Genomic DNA, 18,279 nt, shown 5'->3' with positions numbered 1-18,279 from the left:
ACGGCATGTTCCGAAAGGGGCTTAAGCAAAACTGCCAGAACCCCGCTAAGCCTGTCTCGGCCGTGTCGTCATTCCCCGCGGGACTGCCCGATTCAATCATATTCTTTTATTCTATGGATCTTGGGCCCTTCCTTTCAATATCTTCTCCCTGTCACTGTCTGCGTGTGTGGCCCATTGCACCCAGTAAATCCAGTCTCTACATATTCGGATATATTGCCGACTCCTGAATGTCCTCCCGTGCGCTCCGCAAGCTGCAGAAGCAGCGCGAACAAGAGCTGCAGCTGGCACAAGTCGAACAAGAAAACGATGACTCGAGCGATGAAGAGCCAGTGGTCCGGCCGTCGAAGCCGAAGCTCAACGCCTTCGATCTGTTGAACTCAGTCGACGATGACGAAGACGAGCAGGAGTCCGAAAATGAAGCTGAGATTGAGGAACCTGAGCCGGTGACTCAACCTAAGGAGGTTCCTGCACCTGCACCTGCACCTAAGCCAGCAGCCCCGGGAAAGAAGAATAAGAAGAACAAGAAAAAGAAGAAGGCTGGAGCTAAATCGGGGGCCGGTGCTGCTACTCCCGAGACTACAAACCTGGATGATATCGACAAAGCGCTGAAAGACTTGGCCGTCAACCCTAAACACTCCGCACACACTGGTGGTCCAGGCGCCGCAGAAGACCGTGATGCTGGATTCCCGAAAACACCGGAAGCGCTTCTCGCCATTGATCCTAGATGCCTGAATGCGACGAACGAGATGCGCAAGTTATTTGGGAATGTCGTGTTGGAAAACTTCGATCAAGATACTGGATCAGGTCGCAGAAGGGATAGAGGGCGAGAGACGCTTGACTTAGGGCAGGCACTGACAGGTCGGTACAGCCCTGCCAGTAGGGGTCAGAGTCTGGCTGGCGTGACGCAGCGGCGGAACGTTCTCATGCAGGGCAGGGATGAGTGGCCTCGGTCTCCCAGTGGTGGTCTTGGAATGGAGCTAGTCGAAAAGCTCCAAAATGGCTCTACTATGTACAAGATTGTGCACAATTCATCCTATACAGACGTGCAGAGACAGTTCGATATGTGCGTGGAGTCGATGGATCCCCAAAGAATGATCCACCTCTTACAATACAACCCCTACCACATCTCTACCCTCCTACAGGTGTCTGAGATAGCAAAGCATCAGGGTGATCATGCAGTCTCGGCCGATCTACTCGAGCGCGCACTGTTCAACATCGGGCGTTCAGCCCATTCGTCTTTCAGCAACCTCGTTAAGCAAGGCCAGGCAAAACTTGACTTTGTGCATATGGAGAACCGCGAGCTGTGGCTGGTTGGCTGGAGGTACATTGCTAATCTGGGGATGAAGGGTACTTGGCGGACGGCGTATGAGTGGGCGAAATTACTACTGAGTCTCAATGAGACTGACCCCTACTGCATCCGGCTTCTTATCGATCACTTGGCCCTGCGAGGCCGAGAATATGCCCATTTCGTGGATCTCTGCACACAGACGCGTTTGAGCAAGGAGTGGGACGCCCTTCCCAATATTCAGTGCTCGCTCGCGCTGGCCTATCTACGACTTAACAAACCGAAGGAATGCCGCGAGCAGCTGCGTCGAGCCATGTCGCGCTACCCGTGGGTATTCTGTAAGATGGCGCAAGAGCTCGACATCCAGCCCATGCCAAAGAGGATCTGGGGCAAGATGCCACCCACGGATGCCCACGAACTTTTCACCGAACTCTACATTAGCCGTGCCAAAGACCTCTGGAACACTCCTGAAGCGGTTTCTTTGATCGTAGAAGTGGCCGACACGCTTCCCGACGAAGAAGAGCCCGTTGAGCCGCCGGAGATATCGCTGGACATCGCACGCCATGTTGTACTGTCCGATATCCCTCGGGTCACGACACATCTTCCAAATCGCTTCGTCGCTGGACGTCTCTCCGCGTCCGACCCCCTTCCTCCCTACGAGTCGGAAGCCTATCGTCAGCAGTCCGACCCCACGCCATCCTACTTGTCGCAGGTGCCAGATGTAGGGCGGCCACAATGGCTGCGAGACCTGCTTGATCAGCTGAACAACGGAGCTATTCATTTCCCTCGGTTCCAGCGTGATGGAGAGGAAGTACACGAAGATGACGTTCCATCGGAGACCGAAGCTGAGGACAACCGTGCGCCGGCCCACCCCAGCGCCGATCAGCAACCAGTCCTCGAACAGTGGCTGTTGAACGATGGGATGCACACGCTGGAAGCATTCATCCAGCAGTATGGAGTTGACCGCGGAAACTGGGGCGAAGTACTCGACTATTCCCCGCTAACGGAGTATGTGGATGGCTTGGAATTGGTTCAGCCAGAGTCGGAGCGCGAGCGTTTGCTGCATGGACCGATTCGGGAGGCAATGGGCGACATGGTGGTTTCCATGCTGGAAGACGAGCTCCAGCTGCTTCAGTATGATGAGGAAGAAGCTTGATACCCAGGATGAAGTATCGCGTTGTGTTACCAATGTGAAATTAGGAAAAAGTATTTGCCGCATGGGCATCCAGCTGGTCATAGTAGATAGCATAGAATATAGATGGTTGTTGAGCAAAATTACTCAATATCACGACAGGAACTTCAATGAAGACAGATAACTTGGTCTAATGTAGTAATTGATTTTAATATCGATCGTATGTGTTGATGCTATCGCGGCCGAGTAATACACAATGATTGAAGTGTATTTATATTTTGAAAATAGCAGTACAACTAGTATGGCCTGCTTCACAAGGGACCCCTGTAGCAATACGACGTTAGCAACGGTCATGCAGCTTAAATGTATCCATTCTAGTTTGACAGATACTCCCCTACATGTCCCCAAAGAAAGTCTATCCCCATCCAAATAAATCGATAGTCAAGAGGGACTCTCCAAGCTGATAAGCGATCGGATGAAGCTAAAGAATGACAGTGCAAAGACAGACAGCTTAGTCAAAAGCATTCCTGACCGGCTCCACCCGCAACCATGCGCCAATCTATTCAGTCACCAAGTGACTCAATTGTCGCCTTTTTAATAGCTTCATTCCTTCGTGCTTTTCCTCCTACACATTCCATGAAAATTTCTTCAACCACCGGATTCCTCCGAATCGAGCAGCTGACCCTTCATTTTTCATTAACCGCTCTTATCGCGACCCTATTTCCCTGTGACCTCATGCGCCCGGCCGGCAAGGGATTTTCTCAATAAAACCGCTATCATCGGAGGGTTCCTTATCTCTGCCCGTCATTGACTGAGTCGAGCAGTCCGCAAGAGTTCCCTCCAAACCTCAGCAACAACTCTTGCACCTCACTGCCCCCCAACACCTCAATTCAACATGGCGACTCTCTGGACAGCTACCAATGCTGACTCTGTCCCTCTCACTCCTCGCGAAGCAGCCTCCGGCTTGCTGGGTTCAATATCACTTACCTGCTGGATCTTTCTCCTCGTAAGCCCTCTAATCCTCTCTTCCCTTCCCATACTACAAGCCATACTAACAAGCTTCTAGGTCCCCCAACTAATCGAAAATTACCGCAACGGCAACGCCGAAGCCATCTCCCTCCTCTTCCTCTTCGTCTGGTTCCTTGGCGACATCACCAACCTAATCGGAGGCGCCTGGGCAGGTCTTGTGCCCGTGATCGTCGCCATCGCCGTGTACTTCTGTATCGCGGACGGGGTTCTCATCGGACAATGTCTCTACTACAAGGCGCGGAACTCCCGCCAGCCGCGCCCCCGCCGCCGCACCTCCTCTTCCGTATTTGAGCCAAGCACGCCCGATCCGACGACGCCGCTTCTGGGCCGGCGGTTCAGCGATGCGTATGCGCATACGCAGACTGGTGAGATTGTGGACAACCCTAGGAACTCGACGCGCCGCGCGGAAAGCAGCAGTGATGACATGCTGGCTAAGATTGTCGAGGAGAATGATGTGGGGCGCAAGGCGTGGGTGAAGAATTTTAGCAGTGTGCTGGGCATCTGCGTCATTGGGATGGCGGGGTGGACGGTTGCGTGGCGGACGGGCGTGTGGAAGCCTGCGCCTGTGGAGGAGGGGTTGGGAGGCGTGGATATGGCGCCTGGAGCAATGGTGTTGGGGTATATTAGTGCGGTTTGTTATCTTGGGTATGTTTATTTTTCTACGCTTGGTTGGGGAGAGTGATTGTGCTAATGGAATAATAGGGCGCGACTTCCGCAGATCTACAAGAATTACTGCGATAAGTCGTGTGAGGGTATGTACATCCCTTCCTCTCTAATTGATTGTTGTGATGAGCTAACAGATATGGATATAGGACTCTCGCTACTATTCTTCATCCTCTCCCTTATGGGAAACCTTACCTACGGCGCAGGCGTAAGTTTTACTTTCACTCCTCGTGACTCACATAAACCAGACTAACAGATCTTATACAGATCATCTGCCACTCCACAGAAAAGAACTATATCGTGACAAATGTCCCATGGCTGATTGGTTCGCTTGGCACCATGGTCGAGGACGTGACTATCTTCGTGCAGTTCCGACTCTACGCGACACGCGACCAGGACACGGCTGCTGTTTAGCGCGTCTATTGAACATTAATTTGGTGTTGTGTGTTGTTTCTAAAGTTGTCTTGGTTCTATGCTGCTGATGGTTTAGCGTGTCTAGCTAGTCTTTCATTATCTGGGGTTGTATTCTTGGTTGGTTGTACTGTATGGGCTGGCGGTCTCTAAAAGTTCTTTATCTTGATCTTGATCTTGCATTGCGGAGTGGATATGTTATTGTTATCGATATCGATACTGATTTGCTGTTGTTGATGTACATTGATTGGCGGAATTGTTGTATGGGGAAGTGGTGCACAGGGCAGGCGGAGTATAGTATAGTAGTACTAAACTATATAGCCCTACAAACTACTGGTTTCTACATTTAAATCTACAGAACATATGGGGAACAGTGGGAACGAGGTTTTGCTCATGGTCGCATGACAGACATTGCATGAGAGCTGGGGCACCTAAGCTCGAAAGAACACGCCATATAGCATAGTAGCAACAAGCACACACAACATCAGAGACACAAGAGGAGCCGAAGCCGAATCTCTTCGCCCCCCCAGGAAAAACCGGAATCCCAACGGCATCGCGGTTTCCCCCCCAGAAAGTACTACGTAAGAGACACACTTCTGGTTCTTTTTCACGACGGAGCCTATCATGCGAGCAGAGCGCCCAGTCCCACCGGATGTCCTTGTCCGTTCATTCTTTCTTTTAATTTTCCCTTTTTGGTCTTCGTGCGGTCGCGTAGTATCAGGTACAAGAAATGCGAGGGGGCGAAAAGGAGGTAGTAAGGAAACGAGATAGAAAAGGAAAAATTAGGAAACCCGAACGGTTGAAGACGCTTAGTCGAAAAGACCGAAGCCCATGTCCTCGTCGGACTCCTCCTTCTCTGTATAGAAGTTAGTCCAAGTGTTCCTTTTCCTATGCCCTGCCATTGCAATCGCCAAGGCAATGGGTATGTTGGATGTTCCGTACCTTCTTCCTTCTTCTCCTCAGCGGCGGCAGCCTCAGCGGGGGCAGCAGCACCACCGGCAGCAGCAGCGGGGGCGGCAGGGCCAGCGGAGCCGACGTTGGTCAGGAGCTCCTTGATGTCCTTGCCCTCGAGAGCCTATTGGAAAAAACCGACGTGTAAGTTTTGTGTGTTTGATTCCAGGGTGGTGATGATTGATAATCGGGTGAATCGCGAATCGCATGCGATGATGAAACTGAGATGTGTTGCGAAGCTTGGACGGATTTAATTTACCTTGGCGAAGATGGAAGTCCAGATGGGCTCAACCTCGGGAACCTTGGCGGCAGACAGGAGAGTCTGGAGCTTGTCGGCCTATATTCAAGAAATTGCATTATTAGTCCAAATTTGATCCTGTAACCTTGCATTTTTCAACCCGGCAATTGTTGCATGTTCCGAATCCTTGATATCCTCCATATCCATCTCTTTCTCGTGACACCCTTTATTTTTTTTCCTGCTCTCTCCCAGCACTTTGTCTTATCCTTGCCTGCCATTCCAATGCCCGGGTTGAAATCAAGGGTCAATACGTACGGTGACCTCGATGCCGTCATCGGCGAGGATGAGGGCGGCGTAGGAGCAAGCGAGCTCGGCAGTAGACATGGTGGTCGACGGGGGGGTTGGACTGGACTGGAGTCTCGAGAGGGATGGGGATAAAAAGAGGAAGAGAAGGACGGGAGACTTTTTTGTAACGGCCTGGTCGAGAAGGGGAGTCGGACGGTGAGTGACTAACGCTTCGCCCTGAACGGAAGTTGTGTGTTGAGCGCCGCAGAAGCCCTCGCTTAGGGCTGCTCCCGTTTGGGCTTAGTGCCACCGCCCCTCGCCCGTGACTATGCGCTAGCCTGCTTCGGGACATATTGCTTGGCAATGCCATCATCGCCTGATGGGCTTCACGTTGCTTTCCCGCCCGTTGACTTTCTTCATTGCGGATGTATCTCTTATTGAATTCTGTCTACCTGTCTTGGCTGTTGTGTCGCTGATATAGAATCATCTCGGGTATCTCTTTGAATTCCGCTTCATCCGCATCGGCGTCCCCGATTCATTACCTCCATTACCTATCTTCTTTCCCCCCTCCTCTCCCTCTCCCCTCTCCCCCTCTTCAGCAGCATGGACTCCCCCGCTGTCCCCGCCCCGCTGGACCCGAAAGAGCAGCCAATCCTTGAGCGTCTGTTGCGCACTCGCGATGCTCTCATCCTGCTCAAGCAGGACAAGTCTTCATACATTAAATCTCGCGATGTTCTTCCTCTGTATGAAGAGGTGGTCGCCGAGGTAGAAAAGCTCAATGCCGCGCGCAAGGAACAGGATCGCCGGCGGGCACATAATCGACGTTAGCACTGAGTGGGCCTGTGTATGGATGATGGCGACTATGAGAATGCTAACTTGTGCAATGTTCTAGTGGACTATGTTCTTGACGATTGCTTCCAGCTCATTTCGCTGCTATTTCTGACCGTTGGTCGCAACAATGAAGCTCCTGCCGTGTATGTGCCCTTCGTCCGAAATGAGGTGGACTATACTAACATCATTGTCGCTGTAATACAGATACTCTCTTGCGACGACTGTTCAGGTACGTGTGACCGTCTCTGTGACACTAGCCCCTACTAACCCTTCAGCGTCTACTCGATCACCTGGAAGAGGCCGGCTTCTACAGCTCCAAAGACCTGATCTCCATTACCAAGACCCTTGCGAACATGAACGAAACTCTTGATCGATGCCGCCAAGCTTACTCCCCCGCCCTTATCACCCTGCTCGAGAGCCGTCTGGAGAAATGCCAACTGCTATTGGAGAAGTTGCAGAGTGGTCTGGCCAAGCTGGGCCCGGATTTGGCGGCTACACATGAGACACTTGTCTCCATTCTGCGATCAACGTCGGCCGTGAACACGCGCTCTAAGGTAGCTCACCCTTGCCGATCGGATGCGTGCAAGCTGACACTGGTAGTTTTCATCATCCGAGGTCACTACGCTTCGGACCCAACTGAAGAAGATTGAAGAGGGTATGAAGGATGGACAATTCGTGGATGCTGAAGGAGTACCGCTCCCCGGTGCTCAGCAAGATGTTAAGCTGCTGATGGAACGGTGTTGGCTCTGGACGGAGATTGTGCTGGAGCGGTATGTATAAATGGCTCCATGATATGATTCGGTGCTGATATTATTGCAGGCAAGGAAAGATCGACGAAAGATTCAAGGAACAATATGATCGACTGATCGAGATTCGCAATCAGCTGGACCGTCTGGCTGTGACACAGGCGTGGTCGCTCCGTGAGACAGACCTGTTTGGCTACCAGCGCAAACTCGACCGGATTGACGAGGCGCGGGTGAACGGCAACTTTGTGGACGCGGAGGGCAACGCAGCAGACATTCATGCGCAGAGGGTAAGTTTTATCGGGGGGTTTCATGGTTCACGCTGACTGCTGTAGACATTATTGTACCTAATCCGGCGTAGTTACGGGTACATCTATGCGCTGCTGATCTCCTCGGAGCCGGTGTCGGAGGCGCTGTTGCCAGTGTACAACCAGCTGCAGACGCTGCGGAAATGCCTGCTGGAGGTGCAGGAGTCAGGGGGCGTATCGAACTCGCGTGAGCTCTATCCGTACAGCATGAAGGTGGGTGCTAATTTCGCAGACGAGAGTTGGCAGGCACTAACGACATCCAATAGCTCAATTCAATTGACAACATGCGCGTGGACGGCAAGTTCTACGTGGGCACCGACATCCCCGAAGGCCAGGGCAGCGTGAATGCGTTGTTGGCGGAATGCTACGACATTGTATGGGAATTGCGGGCGGCGGTGGACGAAGATGAGCGGACGGGGTAGATGGAAAGGATGTCTTAATATGTACTAATGCGGACGGGAGGATATCGTGCTGGCTTTGGAGGCGTTAGGGAGTTGGGCTGTCGTAGTGAATGACTGAGCTTGAACTTGAACTTGAATCATGAAGCAAGTTGGAAACCAATAACTGACTACTACATACTTTGTAACTGCATGAATTCCTGAATGACATCACCTCCGCTCCGCCCCGCCGGGCCCCACCTCCCACATCGCGGGTCTCTTTGGAATATACATCGCAGCTACTTCAAGAGTACATCACCCTTGCTTGGGGCACTCGCAGTCTGCTGACAGGCAGATCCCACATCCAATCCTCCTGACAGAGTGTATATAAGAGTCACATTTGTCCCTTTCAATTCTTTCCCTTCGTCTCAAACCTCCCATATACATACATACACTCCCCATCATCAGCAACATCATCACCATCATCTCAACATGACAGAAACCCTCCGTCCAGCCTTCGCCGACCGACCGCGGCCTCTCCTCTCTTACGGCATCCCCTTCCCCTCCGCCGCAGCCCACCACATCACCGACCTCTTCCACGCCTCCAAAATCTACATCCTCTGCTCCGCCTCCCTCGCCCACAACACCGACGCCCTCGACCGTCTCACCCGGGCCCTGGGACCAGACAAAATCGCAGGAACCCGCATCGGCATGCAAAGCCACACGCTGTGGTCCGAAGTGCTAGAAGTAGTCCGCAACGCCCAAGCGGTGGAAGCAGATCTCCTGATTACTTTGGGCGGGGGGAGTCTAACTGATGCCGCGAAGGTGGTTGCGTTGGTAAAATACCCTTCCCTTTTATCTTTCTCATTATCTAATACCCATACTGATAATAAATTCTAATAATTAAAGGCGATATCCAACAACACCACCACCCCATCCACCCTCCTTACCTTAACAAGCGAACCACCCACTCCGAACCCGCCCATCAAACCCCCCTCCATCCCCATCATCTCCATCCCTACCTCCCTCTCCGCAGGCGAGTACTCCTCCTTCGCGGGCGCCACGCACGACACTTCACGTCGAAAATACTCCTTCGGGGCACCGATCCGCGGCCCGCAGCTGGTGATACTTGACCCCGAGCTGACTGCCACCACTCCCGAACGGATCTGGTTAGGGACGGGGATTCGCGCGGTGGATCATTGCGTCGAGACGTATCTGTCCTCCGGGGTGGGAAGTAAAGATGGGGTTACGGAGGAGACAGATCGATTGGCGTTGCATGCGTTGGGGTTGTTGGTTCCTGGGTTGGTGAAGTGTAGATTAAACAATAAAGATGGGATAGATGCAGATGGTGATGGAGGGAAAGCAGCGCGATTGGATTGTGCTTTGGGCAGTGTGGATGCTATGGCTGCTTGTTCGGCGGGGTTGCCTTTGGGGGCGAGTCATGGGATTGGGCATCAGGTTAGTATTCCCTTCTCTCACTCTTTCATATACCACAAAGATGTGTGTATATATATACTAAACTACATGCGATTGATAATGCATAGCTCGGCCCCTTCGGCGTGCCCCACGGCGAAACAAGCTGTATTCTCCTCCCCGCCGTATGCAAATACAACGCCAAGCACAGCAGCAGCAACAGCGATGTGTTTCCCCGACAGACCAAACTCCGCGACTTCCTGCTCCGGCAGGAGGGTGTGGCGGGGGTAGTGCGTAAATATTACGCAGACGCAGCAGTTGACCTCGGGGATGTGCTGGACGCGGTCATTCGAGAGTTAGGGCTGCCGCGGTCGTTGCAGGCGGTCGGGGTGGGGCGGGATCAGTTCGATGCGCTGGCGGAACATAGTCTGCATGATCGGTGGTGTCAGGCGAATGTGGTGCCGCTGCAGGAGAAGGGGCAGGTGTTGGAGATTTTGGAGACGGTTGCTTGATCTCTCTTTTCCCTGTATTTCTTCTCTCTGTCTCTTATGTCTATAGTATAGGATTGATTGGGAGTGGAAGATATGTGGTATATGTAGTAGTATGTATGTATTCGGCTTATTATGGCTCCCGACTACGTCACGTCTTTGTCTTGTCTTCTTCTCATGAAACCGCTATACACCTTTAACAATAAAAGCATAACAATAGAAGGAATATAAAAATAACTGTCGAAAAATAAATAAATAAATCCCATATCCTTATTGATGGTGGTTGATGTTGTTGTCCTTATCGCATTGCAATTCTCATTTCAACTCATGGCATATGAACATTTCCCAAACCGAACCCCGTCCCCAACTGGTTTATATCATATCATCGCATGGCAGACTCACTGGAAGTAGCTGCGCACCGCAGCCTGGTTGTCCGGGTTGACACCCGCCAGGATCTGCTCGGCGTTCAGCCCTGTGGCGGCCACCAGCTGCTTCGCCGAGTTGGCCACCCGGCCGGCTGTCTGGCCCTGCAGCGTCTCCGCTTCCAGTGCCTGCACAATGTGTCCGAACACCTTGTCGGCGCTGGACATCACCACGGGGTTTTGTCTATTGCAAATCAGTCAGTATGATTCCTATATACTATTCAGCAACTTGGGGGGTCTTACTGGTCAATGAGTTGCGCAAGGAAGGAGTAGGCGTAGGGAGCAGCCTCCTCGTCGAATGTGATCGGGAGCGTGCCGATCCAGTTGGCCACAATCTCCTGGGCGTTCTGCACCTTGCTGGCGTTGTAGTGCAGGATCTTGGCGATACTGGCCGATGCGTTCTCCGTCGCGAACACGTGCTCCTCGCTGCGTGCCTGGTTGATCTGCGTCACCTGGAATAGGCTGGGGATGCTGGCCGCCACAAAGTCGGCCCACGCGGCACCGCCCTTCTGGGCAGCAACGCCCACACCGTACGCCGCAGCCTGGCGGTTGGCCGCATTAGGGTCCTGCAGACCGGCTGCCAGGGGCTGCATGATGTGGTCCTTGTAGTTCCACGACTCGGGCCCGCAGAACTCAAGCACATCATCCATGATGCACAGCGCCCATTGCCGTTGTGTCGGGTCCTCGCTGGTGATGAATGCATCGTAGAAGGCCATCAGCTGCTCCCACGCCGGCAGGAACGTTGTGCCCTGGTTCTTGAAGATGGAGTGGAAAGCCTTGTTCATGTCACTGAGAAGGTTCTGGTCGTCCTCAATCGCGTATTCGTAGTCGAGGTTGTCCTCCTCGCCATCATCCGCCTCCGCACGGTCCTCAAGACGCGCCTTCACGCGGACCTGGTAGTCCTCCAGCGTCGACTTGGCCGACTCAATGAACGCCTGCATGTGCTGCTGGGTCAGGCAGCTCTGGCCCACCACTTCCACCGACTCGTAGAAGCACTGGTACATCTCCGCCAGCGTGTCGACCGTGGGCTCGGCGCTGAGCACTTCAATGATCTTCTCCGCCACCTTGCTCCAGATGCCGGCAAATCCAGCTGACTGGTCGCCGTGCGCCTTCTTGTAAGAGTTCAGGAGCTGGGGAATCAGCTTAGCAGACGACACCCGCACGGGGTCGTGGAAGAAGAATGCAAGTCCGGGGACGGCAATCTTCTCCATCGTCTCCAGAACATAGGGCTCGAACGCAGCCTCCAGGATCTGCGCGTAGATTGTGATGAGCTCAATGGCGGTGTTCTTGTCCTCCAGTGCGCTGGTCTTGATACCGATGATCTTGCCCTTCAGAGGCACCAGCTCCCAGCCCTCGTCCTGCTCGACCTGGTCGATCTGGTCCTCGTCGTCGAGGAGCTGAATGTCAGCCTTGGCAGCAGCAACCGTCAACAAAGGCGGCATGACACCAGGGAGGTAAGGGACAAAGTCCTGGCCCAGGACCCGGCACATGCGGCCCCAGCAGTGGAGAAGGTACTGCGATTGCGGGTCGTCCGCGTCGACGATGTTCTTTTGAATGTTACCCAGAAGCTGCACCAGGTTCAGCGCGTCCTGGCCCATCTTCTCCTTGCCGACAGCCAAAGCGATCAGCGTGGCGCACTCCATCGCCTTGGCGCGAAGCAGGCGGTATTCCTTGGACTGCTCCTCCTTCAAGACGTTGAACAACAAAGGCATCAGGGTGTCGTAGTACTGCTCGAAGGCATTCTCAGCCGAGTCGGCGATGGTGGCGATGGTCGAAAGGGCCTGCTCCTGCACGTAGCGCTTGCTGCTGCGCAGCAACAGCAGCAGGTGCTGCAGAAGATCAGCAAGGTACGGTTCCAGCACCTTCCTCTCGGCCTCCTCGCAGAAGTTGACCAGGGCCGCGGCCGCGTGCGCCTGGACACGGGGCTCGGTGCTGTTCAGCACGGGGATAATGTTGGTCAGCACCACGGCGTGGTACTTCTCCTGCATGGTACCGGCGAAATCGGTGCTCATCTGGCCCAGAGCGTTGCAGCCCGCATAGCGGACGCGCGGGTGGGGGTCCTGAAGAGCGGGAACGACCAGTCGCAACACCTGGTCCAATTCGCCGACCATCAGGTCGCGGCAGCCTTCCGAGATGGCGGAGATGGCCATGAGAGCCGCATGGCGATCGCGCCAGGCAGAAGAGGACATCATGCGAGGGATCCAGGCAAAGGTCGCGGGGAGGATGATCTGGCCGCCAAGCTTGTTGGCCAGACGGTCCATGCACTGTTCACCCGCAACGTGGTTGAGATCGCTTTCTTCCAAGTCGAGCTGTAACACGTCAGCACAACAATAACCCTGCAAGATTATAGAACGGAACGTACATCCTCCGAAGCATTCCACTCAGAAGCATCTTCATCATCAACACCAATATCCGTCATCAAGCTCAGACACTGGGTCACCATCTGCTGAGCGAACTCGGAGTTCTTCTTGCACATCGAGGGCGCATAGTCGGCGAACGTAGCCATCAACTCGAGAGCGTTCTGGCGGACCTGGTCACTGAGGTCCTTGTCGGCAATCACGCTGATACTGAACGTAACCAGGTTGTTGAACATGGTCTTGAACATCTTGGGGCAGATCTCGGCCAACTCGATCAGAGACAAGAAGGCGGAGGAGAGCTCCTCGCTCTCCGACGACTCCTTCAACGGAGGCAAAATGTTGAGCAGATCGGGCATGAGGGAGAAGAACTTGGGCTGGGACTTCTTGGCGATCGAGCGGAAGAACGAAGCGAAGGCCTCCATGGCGGCAATGCGCACCTGTACACACGGCAATCAGCATACGGCTGGGGGCCTCAAGCCCGGGGGATGGCTGCGTTGACATACTGAGACGACGTCATCCTTGAAACCCTTGCTGAACACACCGACAACGGCCTCCTCGTGGGGCTTCTCGATGATACCGGGAGTAGTGTTGAAGATGCGGAAAGCGGCCTCACGCAGGCCGGAGTCGGGGGACTGGCTGGCCTGGAAGAGAACGCCGAGCAGTTCGGGCCATTGGTCGCCTAAGCCACATATATCAGATTGGAAAAGATCCAGCACGTATCAAGGTCCTTCACGGTGCCTACCATTATCGGTGTACTGTCTGGCAATCTCGGCCACGGCGTCGCCGATCTTCTTGCGGGTATCTGTGACGGACTCGCTGGTCAAGCACGTCACGAGCTTCTGACGGATGATCAACCTCTGCTCGCCAGTGAGGGTCGAAAAGAGCTCCTTGGCCTCATTTGTGACGGGGTCTTTTCGTGTCTTGGTCGCGATTCTTCTGAAGAGAACGGCGGAGAAAGAACGTGTCTGGGTGAGATGCAACAATGAGCAACCTGAACGCGAACCAACTTTTGCATTGATTCCTTGATCTGCCACTAGTCCGGAGGGATAAAAGATAACGCTTGTTATGGTCTGGGGTGCTGATCTTTGACTCGAATGTCTTGGACCAACGTCCTCCAAGGGCCCACCGAGGGAAAGCCAAGCAGGGCACTTACTAGCACATCCTCCGCACCCTGGATCTGCTCTGCCAGGCCCATCAGCAGGACATCGGGACGGCCTTGAATCCAATCATTGTTCAGCTGTTCCTCCGCCTGAGCACGAATGGTGTTGTCGGGGGTGGACAGCGCGCGCAGGAGCTGCGAGAGCGCCGAGTGGACCTCGGGGGGAAGTAGCGACATTTTGACAGCTCAAGTGTGAACAATCAACCCGAGCTGAAAACCACCAAGAGCGCGGGAAATTAGGAGACACGGGGTCCAGCGGTGAACCCAGGTGGTGGAGGTGGGGGTGGTGGTTTGACTTGAAAGGGACTTTTTTTTGGCCCTTTGGAGGAGAAATTGTTTTGGTGGGGGAAGAAATAAGTTGACCAGTCGAGGGGGAAGAGGGAGGGCGGTATGGGCACCAAGCAACCAGACAGGTCAATCAATCAACGGGCAACCCGGCCAGGAAAAAAAAAATAAAGGGAAGAAAAAAAAAGTAGAGTAGAGTGAAGATCGATCAATCAATAATATGTACCAACGCGGGTAAAATCCCAGCTCAGCATCGCAGCCGGACAGAGAGCTGCGGGTGAACAGGAGGGGAGGGGGGCCAGAGGAAGAAGAGGGCCCGTGAATAGCGCGAGGCTTAGAAGATAGTGAGAGAAAGAGAGCCTGGAAGTTTGATGGTGAAGGAGGGAAGAGGTCAAAAGTGACTGCAATAATAGACTAGGTTGTAAGTAATATTCACGGCTTTCTGCTCTCGACGCCCCAATCAGAATTTCCCAAGATCCCAAAATTTCCCCCCAAGGCCGCCGCGCTAGTCTCTTTCCGGCAAGCCCTTCAGGCAGCCAGGCAGTCAACCCCTCTTGCAGGATTCGGTAAATCATCCAGGAACGTCCCTTGGCTATACCGGAGACTATTATGTTTATCCTGTAAAAATGCTATCTCGTCTCTCATGATATTGACCATGACGATGGTCCTGTACTGGTGGGTGGTCTAATACGCTTCCCGAATGGGAGCAGAACATGCTATTTGTATGTAACCTTACGCTCTCACGAACTCAACGGTATCCGAAACAGAATAAAACAGGCTCAATTAGGACTGGGCCACCACCACATGTAGGGAAGGAGATTGACCAATGCATAATGGAAACTAGTCACACAAACGAAACGCTCTTGGGGTTACAGATATATGACACGCGAAAGGAGACGTCGAAAAGGAAATAGATACAAGGGTACTTGCTTTCTTTCATCACGGCCAGGTAGATGCACACACTTCTTTTACCGGGAAGTGGCCCGGCTCAGAATGAACACTCCCGCAATGACGGCCGCCAAGGTCACAATTGCACCCGGAAGCAGCAGGTCGTTGGGCACTCCGGCGATGAACTGCTCTTCGGGCTGGTGCACGGGGAAGGACGGAGCCCGGGGCTTGGCCACCAGGGACTCTTCCTCCGACCGGTCTTCGGAAATGGCACTCTTCTCCTCGACGGGGCGGGCTGGTGCCGGCTGGGGTTCAACGGTAGCAGGAATAGGAGGCTGCGTAGGATCGTGGACGAAGAGATCGACCTTATCACGGTGCGATTGACGGGCAAGGCTGACAGCATCTGCCAGATCTTGGTCGGTGGTGATCGACACGGTGTCGCCCTCGTTGTCCAGGTAGCTCAGAGCGTAGCCCGTGTTGCTCAACTTGCCCTCGTCGCAGCTGGGAACGCCTCCCACGGCCTCCGCCTCGGGGCCCAGCTTGGCCGACACCTGAGCAACCAGCTCAGCAATGCCAGCAGAGGGGAACACGTTAACACGGTGCACACGGCCGCTAGGAGCCTTGAACTTGAACGGGAAGGGGATGTGCTCTCCGTGGTGCGGGTCAACGTGGTATTCAGAGTGCTCGTCACCGCCATGGTGAGAAGCAGATTCGTTGGGGAGAACGCTGTCTCGGGCGTCATAACTAGCCTTCGGAGACTCAGGGCTGAGTACTGACCGCTGCGCGGGCTGCTGGCTTCCCGAGACCATGGAATCGGACTCGTGATCCATCGACAGCCAAAACTTGTTCCAGGCCGGGCCCTCATCATCATGTGACTGCATGGTGTTGATCTGCTTGCCTGTTAGACGAATGGCCCTCTCCTATTGATATGCTGTTACTAACCTGTTCTAAGGTGGCGTACGTAAGCTTCAGCACATCCACCATTCCCACAATCTCGCCCGCATCGTTCATGACGGGCAGGTTGAGGTAATGTCCATCTATATATCTCCAGTGTTAGTTTCCTCTCGAGCGCTGCAGGGGTTGACGGAGTGACTGACCGTGCATCTTCCGGAGCGCAGCCTGGATACTCATGTCGCTGGGGGCGAAATCGGGGTGAGGGGTCATCACACGGACGACGCTGCAGGTAGACGGGTCAAGACCGGGAGCAATGACACGCAGAACAATGTCCTTGCTGGTGAAGATACCCGTGATGGAGCCCTGATCCTGTACGAGCAAAGCAGTGGTGTGGTGTTCCCTCATCAGAGCTGCCGCATCTTTGACAGTGGTGCGGACGGAGACCGTGGTCGGGGGCATACCGTCCAAGACGGTCTCCAGCGTAGGGCCGGACATCTTGTGTCGTAGCGCTTCCACGTACTGGATGATCTGCTGGGGCTGACTGGAGCCAAGTTCCGTCTGCACACCCTCCAATGCATCGTAGAGCTTGCGCGACGAACTGTATGCACGTTCCAACTTCTCCATCGCATCGTAGAAGCACTTCGTAATATCAAGAACACCCGAGATATCCTGGTTCTCGTCCATAACCGGCAAGTGTCTGAATCCTTTCCGAACCATGAGATCGAGAGCATCGGTGGCACTGGTATCCGTTCTCGCGCACAGAGGGTTCTTGGTCATAATCTCAGACACGGTGATTTCTCGCGCCTTCAGGCCAGTGCCGACCACGCGGAACGCGAGGTCCTTAGCAGTGAAGATACCAGCAATCCGGTCATCATCGTCAGTTACAAGCACGCAGTCTTCTCTCTTCGCGGCCATCAACTGGGCGGCTTCGGCGATGGAGGTGTTCGGCTTGATCTGAAGGGCTTGACTAGGTTTCAATGCGAGGACGGTGCCGGGGGGAGCTTTGCGGGAGCGGTTTGCCCGTGCCGGAGCATGTCTCTTCTTGTTGAGGTCGGCCTCCAATTTTCGCCGGATAGCCTAAGTCCATGAGAGTTAGAAAAAGTCAATGGGAGGCATTGAGCAATCAAATTTTCAAAAAACGAGAAACGGCTTGCATGGCAAGATTTTTCAAGGTTCACCTCCTTTTCTTCCGGGGTTGTTGCAAACAATCCAAAGGGGGAAAAGCGTGCCATACCTCATCGCGCTTGGACTGGTTTTGCCTCTGACGGCTGCTGGCGGCACTCATGGTGGAACTGCCAATGTCGCTGGACGCGGTCTGGGGGGTATGAGTTGTAGAGGAAGTCTCTGGGCGAGGACGTGGAATGTGACTGTCAAAGTCGGGCAGCCTGCCTCTACCGACAGTCTTGTGGCTAATGGTTCCCTTAAAAGTGGGTGTGGATGACATGGCGCCGAACCGGAATGGCGGACCTGTGGTAGGCTGGCAGGTCTGTGTCTCACGAACCGGTCAAGAGAGAGCGGAGAATGCAGCGGAGCGGTGGAATGGAGACACAACCCCCCGTGAAAGGACGAACGAGGATTGAGGAGTGGGAATGAACCAGAGACAAGTCACGCAAGGAAGACAGACTGAAGAGGAAGAAGAAGGAAGAGTAAAAAGAGGGAGAGCGAGACACAACGCGATGATCTGGAGGGACGAGAAAGATACGGCAGACAAGCCAACAGCCACCAAGCCAAACCCAGGGGGGGGAAAGGAAGAAGCAGATCCCAAGTGGATTCGGCTGGCCGAACTATTTGCTGTTAATGACAGTTTCAGGGAGAAAGAGGGATGGCACGGGGACCACTCACAATACTCGGCCTGAGTAAACAGAATACCGTATTGGTGTACCGTAACTTTGGGTCGGGAAGGGCCTTGTGCGCTAGGCTGCTTCGGGACCAGGCACGTGAACTCAGTCGGATCACCCAACTTTTTCAAAGTTTCTCGCCGATTGCCTGAGGCAGGGGCGGTCAGGCCACCCTCCGCCACTCTCCCGATGTCACCCCTCCGCTTATGCCTCAGGTGTCAAAATCTCCCATTAACCGCCTGAGGCCACTCATCCCGTGACCCAGCTCGCTTAAGGGCATAG

At 54.0% G+C, this 18,279-nt stretch overlaps 8 protein-coding genes across 8 annotated transcripts; 4 read left to right on the top strand and 4 right to left on the bottom strand.

Moving 5' to 3' along the window:
* The first annotated feature begins 73 nt into the window (after window positions 1-73).
* BDQ94DRAFT_146112 (transcriptional repressor TCF25 family protein) lies at window positions 74-3,039 on the top strand. The gene has a single exon (XM_026766772.1). It carries the CDS (start codon window positions 228-230, stop codon window positions 2,439-2,441), a length of 2,214 nt encoding a protein of 737 aa, XP_026624984.1. The 5' UTR covers window positions 74-227; the 3' UTR covers window positions 2,442-3,039.
* A 2-nt stretch (window positions 3,040-3,041) lies between these two features.
* On the top strand, window positions 3,042-4,858 carry BDQ94DRAFT_146110 (PQ-loop repeat-containing protein). The gene is made up of 5 exons (XM_026766771.1): window positions 3,042-3,423; window positions 3,484-4,091; window positions 4,149-4,198; window positions 4,259-4,317; window positions 4,377-4,858. The coding sequence occupies exons 1-5, from the start codon at window positions 3,313-3,315 to the stop codon at window positions 4,521-4,523; spliced, it is 975 nt and encodes a 324-aa protein (XP_026624983.1). The 5' UTR covers window positions 3,042-3,312; the 3' UTR covers window positions 4,524-4,858.
* Window positions 4,844-6,209, bottom strand: rpp1 (ribosomal protein P1). The gene is made up of 4 exons (XM_026766770.1): window positions 6,025-6,209; window positions 5,731-5,808; window positions 5,463-5,595; window positions 4,844-5,376 (listed from the first exon to the last, which is right to left on the bottom strand). Exons 1-4 carry the CDS (start codon window positions 6,091-6,093, stop codon window positions 5,330-5,332), a joined length of 327 nt encoding a protein of 108 aa, XP_026624981.1. The 5' UTR covers window positions 6,094-6,209; the 3' UTR covers window positions 4,844-5,329.
* On the bottom strand, window positions 4,911-5,248 carry BDQ94DRAFT_53679 (uncharacterized protein). The gene has a single exon (XM_026776002.1). The coding sequence runs from the start codon at window positions 5,144-5,146 to the stop codon at window positions 4,952-4,954; it is 195 nt and encodes a 64-aa protein (XP_026624982.1). The 5' UTR covers window positions 5,147-5,248; the 3' UTR covers window positions 4,911-4,951.
* Window positions 6,210-6,401: 192 nt separating the features above from the next.
* Window positions 6,402-8,500, top strand: BDQ94DRAFT_53638 (uncharacterized protein). Its single transcript, XM_026776001.1, has 8 exons — window positions 6,402-6,817; window positions 6,887-6,968; window positions 7,030-7,054; window positions 7,101-7,379; window positions 7,426-7,595; window positions 7,645-7,858; window positions 7,904-8,089; window positions 8,143-8,500. The coding sequence occupies exons 1-8, from the start codon at window positions 6,598-6,600 to the stop codon at window positions 8,296-8,298; spliced, it is 1,332 nt and encodes a 443-aa protein (XP_026624980.1). The 5' UTR covers window positions 6,402-6,597; the 3' UTR covers window positions 8,299-8,500.
* Window positions 8,501-8,582: 82 nt separating this feature from the next.
* On the top strand, window positions 8,583-10,234 carry BDQ94DRAFT_53622 (iron-containing alcohol dehydrogenase). The gene is made up of 3 exons (XM_026776000.1): window positions 8,583-9,090; window positions 9,163-9,711; window positions 9,798-10,234. The coding sequence occupies exons 1-3, from the start codon at window positions 8,746-8,748 to the stop codon at window positions 10,176-10,178; spliced, it is 1,275 nt and encodes a 424-aa protein (XP_026624979.1). The 5' UTR covers window positions 8,583-8,745; the 3' UTR covers window positions 10,179-10,234.
* Window position 10,235: 1 nt separating this feature from the next.
* BDQ94DRAFT_53619 (nuclear import receptor PSE1) lies at window positions 10,236-14,429 on the bottom strand. Its single transcript, XM_026775999.1, has 6 exons — window positions 14,087-14,429; window positions 13,676-13,898; window positions 13,437-13,612; window positions 12,939-13,370; window positions 10,820-12,885; window positions 10,236-10,760 (listed from the first exon to the last, which is right to left on the bottom strand). Exons 1-6 carry the CDS (start codon window positions 14,267-14,269, stop codon window positions 10,553-10,555), a joined length of 3,288 nt encoding a protein of 1,095 aa, XP_026624978.1. The 5' UTR covers window positions 14,270-14,429; the 3' UTR covers window positions 10,236-10,552.
* A 458-nt stretch (window positions 14,430-14,887) lies between these two features.
* On the bottom strand, window positions 14,888-17,892 carry BDQ94DRAFT_146097 (CBS and PB1 domain protein). Its single transcript, XM_026766769.1, has 4 exons — window positions 17,394-17,892; window positions 16,363-17,236; window positions 16,208-16,302; window positions 14,888-16,155 (listed from the first exon to the last, which is right to left on the bottom strand). The coding sequence occupies exons 1-4, from the start codon at window positions 17,601-17,603 to the stop codon at window positions 15,346-15,348; spliced, it is 1,989 nt and encodes a 662-aa protein (XP_026624977.1). The 5' UTR covers window positions 17,604-17,892; the 3' UTR covers window positions 14,888-15,345.
* Window positions 17,893-18,279: the final 387 nt, after the last annotated feature.

The sequence above is a fragment of the Aspergillus welwitschiae genome, assembly GCF_003344945.1.
Source record: "Aspergillus welwitschiae strain CBS 139.54b unplaced genomic scaffold BDQ94scaffold_21, whole genome shotgun sequence".
Lineage (NCBI taxonomy): Eukaryota > Fungi > Ascomycota > Eurotiomycetes > Eurotiales > Aspergillaceae > Aspergillus > Aspergillus welwitschiae.
Note: the sequence above shows the minus strand (reverse complement) of the source record. Positions and strands in the feature narration are given on the sequence as shown.

Coding starts and splice junctions, on each gene's coding strand:
- BDQ94DRAFT_146112 (XM_026766772.1), top strand. CDS start 228: ATGTCCTCCCGTGCGCTCCGCAAGCTGCAGAAGCAGCGCGAACAAGAG.
- BDQ94DRAFT_146110 (XM_026766771.1), top strand. CDS start 3,313: ATGGCGACTCTCTGGACAGCTACCAATGCTGACTCTGTCCCTCTCACT. Junction 3,424..3,483: donor CCTGCTGGATCTTTCTCCTC/GTAAGCCCTCTA, acceptor ACAAGCTTCTAG/GTCCCCCAACTAATCGAAAA. Junction 4,318..4,376: donor ACCTTACCTACGGCGCAGGC/GTAAGTTTTACT, acceptor GATCTTATACAG/ATCATCTGCCACTCCACAGA.
- BDQ94DRAFT_53679 (XM_026776002.1), bottom strand. CDS start 5,146: ATGATAGGCTCCGTCGTGAAAAAGAACCAGAAGTGTGTCTCTTACGTA.
- rpp1 (XM_026766770.1), bottom strand. CDS start 6,093: ATGTCTACTGCCGAGCTCGCTTGCTCCTACGCCGCCCTCATCCTCGCC. Junction 5,809..6,024: donor ATGACGGCATCGAGGTCACC/GTACGTATTGAC, acceptor TCTTGAATATAG/GCCGACAAGCTCCAGACTCT. Junction 5,377..5,462: donor TGAGGAGAAGAAGGAAGAAG/GTACGGAACATC, acceptor ACTTCTATACAG/AGAAGGAGGAGTCCGACGAG.
- BDQ94DRAFT_53638 (XM_026776001.1), top strand. CDS start 6,598: ATGGACTCCCCCGCTGTCCCCGCCCCGCTGGACCCGAAAGAGCAGCCA. Junction 6,818..6,886: donor CCGGCGGGCACATAATCGAC/GTTAGCACTGAG, acceptor GCAATGTTCTAG/TGGACTATGTTCTTGACGAT. Junction 8,090..8,142: donor TCTATCCGTACAGCATGAAG/GTGGGTGCTAAT, acceptor GACATCCAATAG/CTCAATTCAATTGACAACAT.
- BDQ94DRAFT_53622 (XM_026776000.1), top strand. CDS start 8,746: ATGACAGAAACCCTCCGTCCAGCCTTCGCCGACCGACCGCGGCCTCTC. Junction 9,091..9,162: donor CCGCGAAGGTGGTTGCGTTG/GTAAAATACCCT, acceptor TAATAATTAAAG/GCGATATCCAACAACACCAC. Junction 9,712..9,797: donor GTCATGGGATTGGGCATCAG/GTTAGTATTCCC, acceptor GATAATGCATAG/CTCGGCCCCTTCGGCGTGCC.
- BDQ94DRAFT_53619 (XM_026775999.1), bottom strand. CDS start 14,269: ATGTCGCTACTTCCCCCCGAGGTCCACTCGGCGCTCTCGCAGCTCCTG. Junction 13,371..13,436: donor TCAAGGATGACGTCGTCTCA/GTATGTCAACGC, acceptor CCGTGTGTACAG/GTGCGCATTGCCGCCATGGA. Junction 12,886..12,938: donor AGTGGAATGCTTCGGAGGAT/GTACGTTCCGTT, acceptor GACGTGTTACAG/CTCGACTTGGAAGAAAGCGA.
- BDQ94DRAFT_146097 (XM_026766769.1), bottom strand. CDS start 17,603: ATGTCATCCACACCCACTTTTAAGGGAACCATTAGCCACAAGACTGTC. Junction 17,237..17,393: donor ACCAGTCCAAGCGCGATGAG/GTATGGCACGCT, acceptor TCATGGACTTAG/GCTATCCGGCGAAAATTGGA. Junction 16,303..16,362: donor TGCGCTCCGGAAGATGCACG/GTCAGTCACTCC, acceptor GGAGATATATAG/ATGGACATTACCTCAACCTG.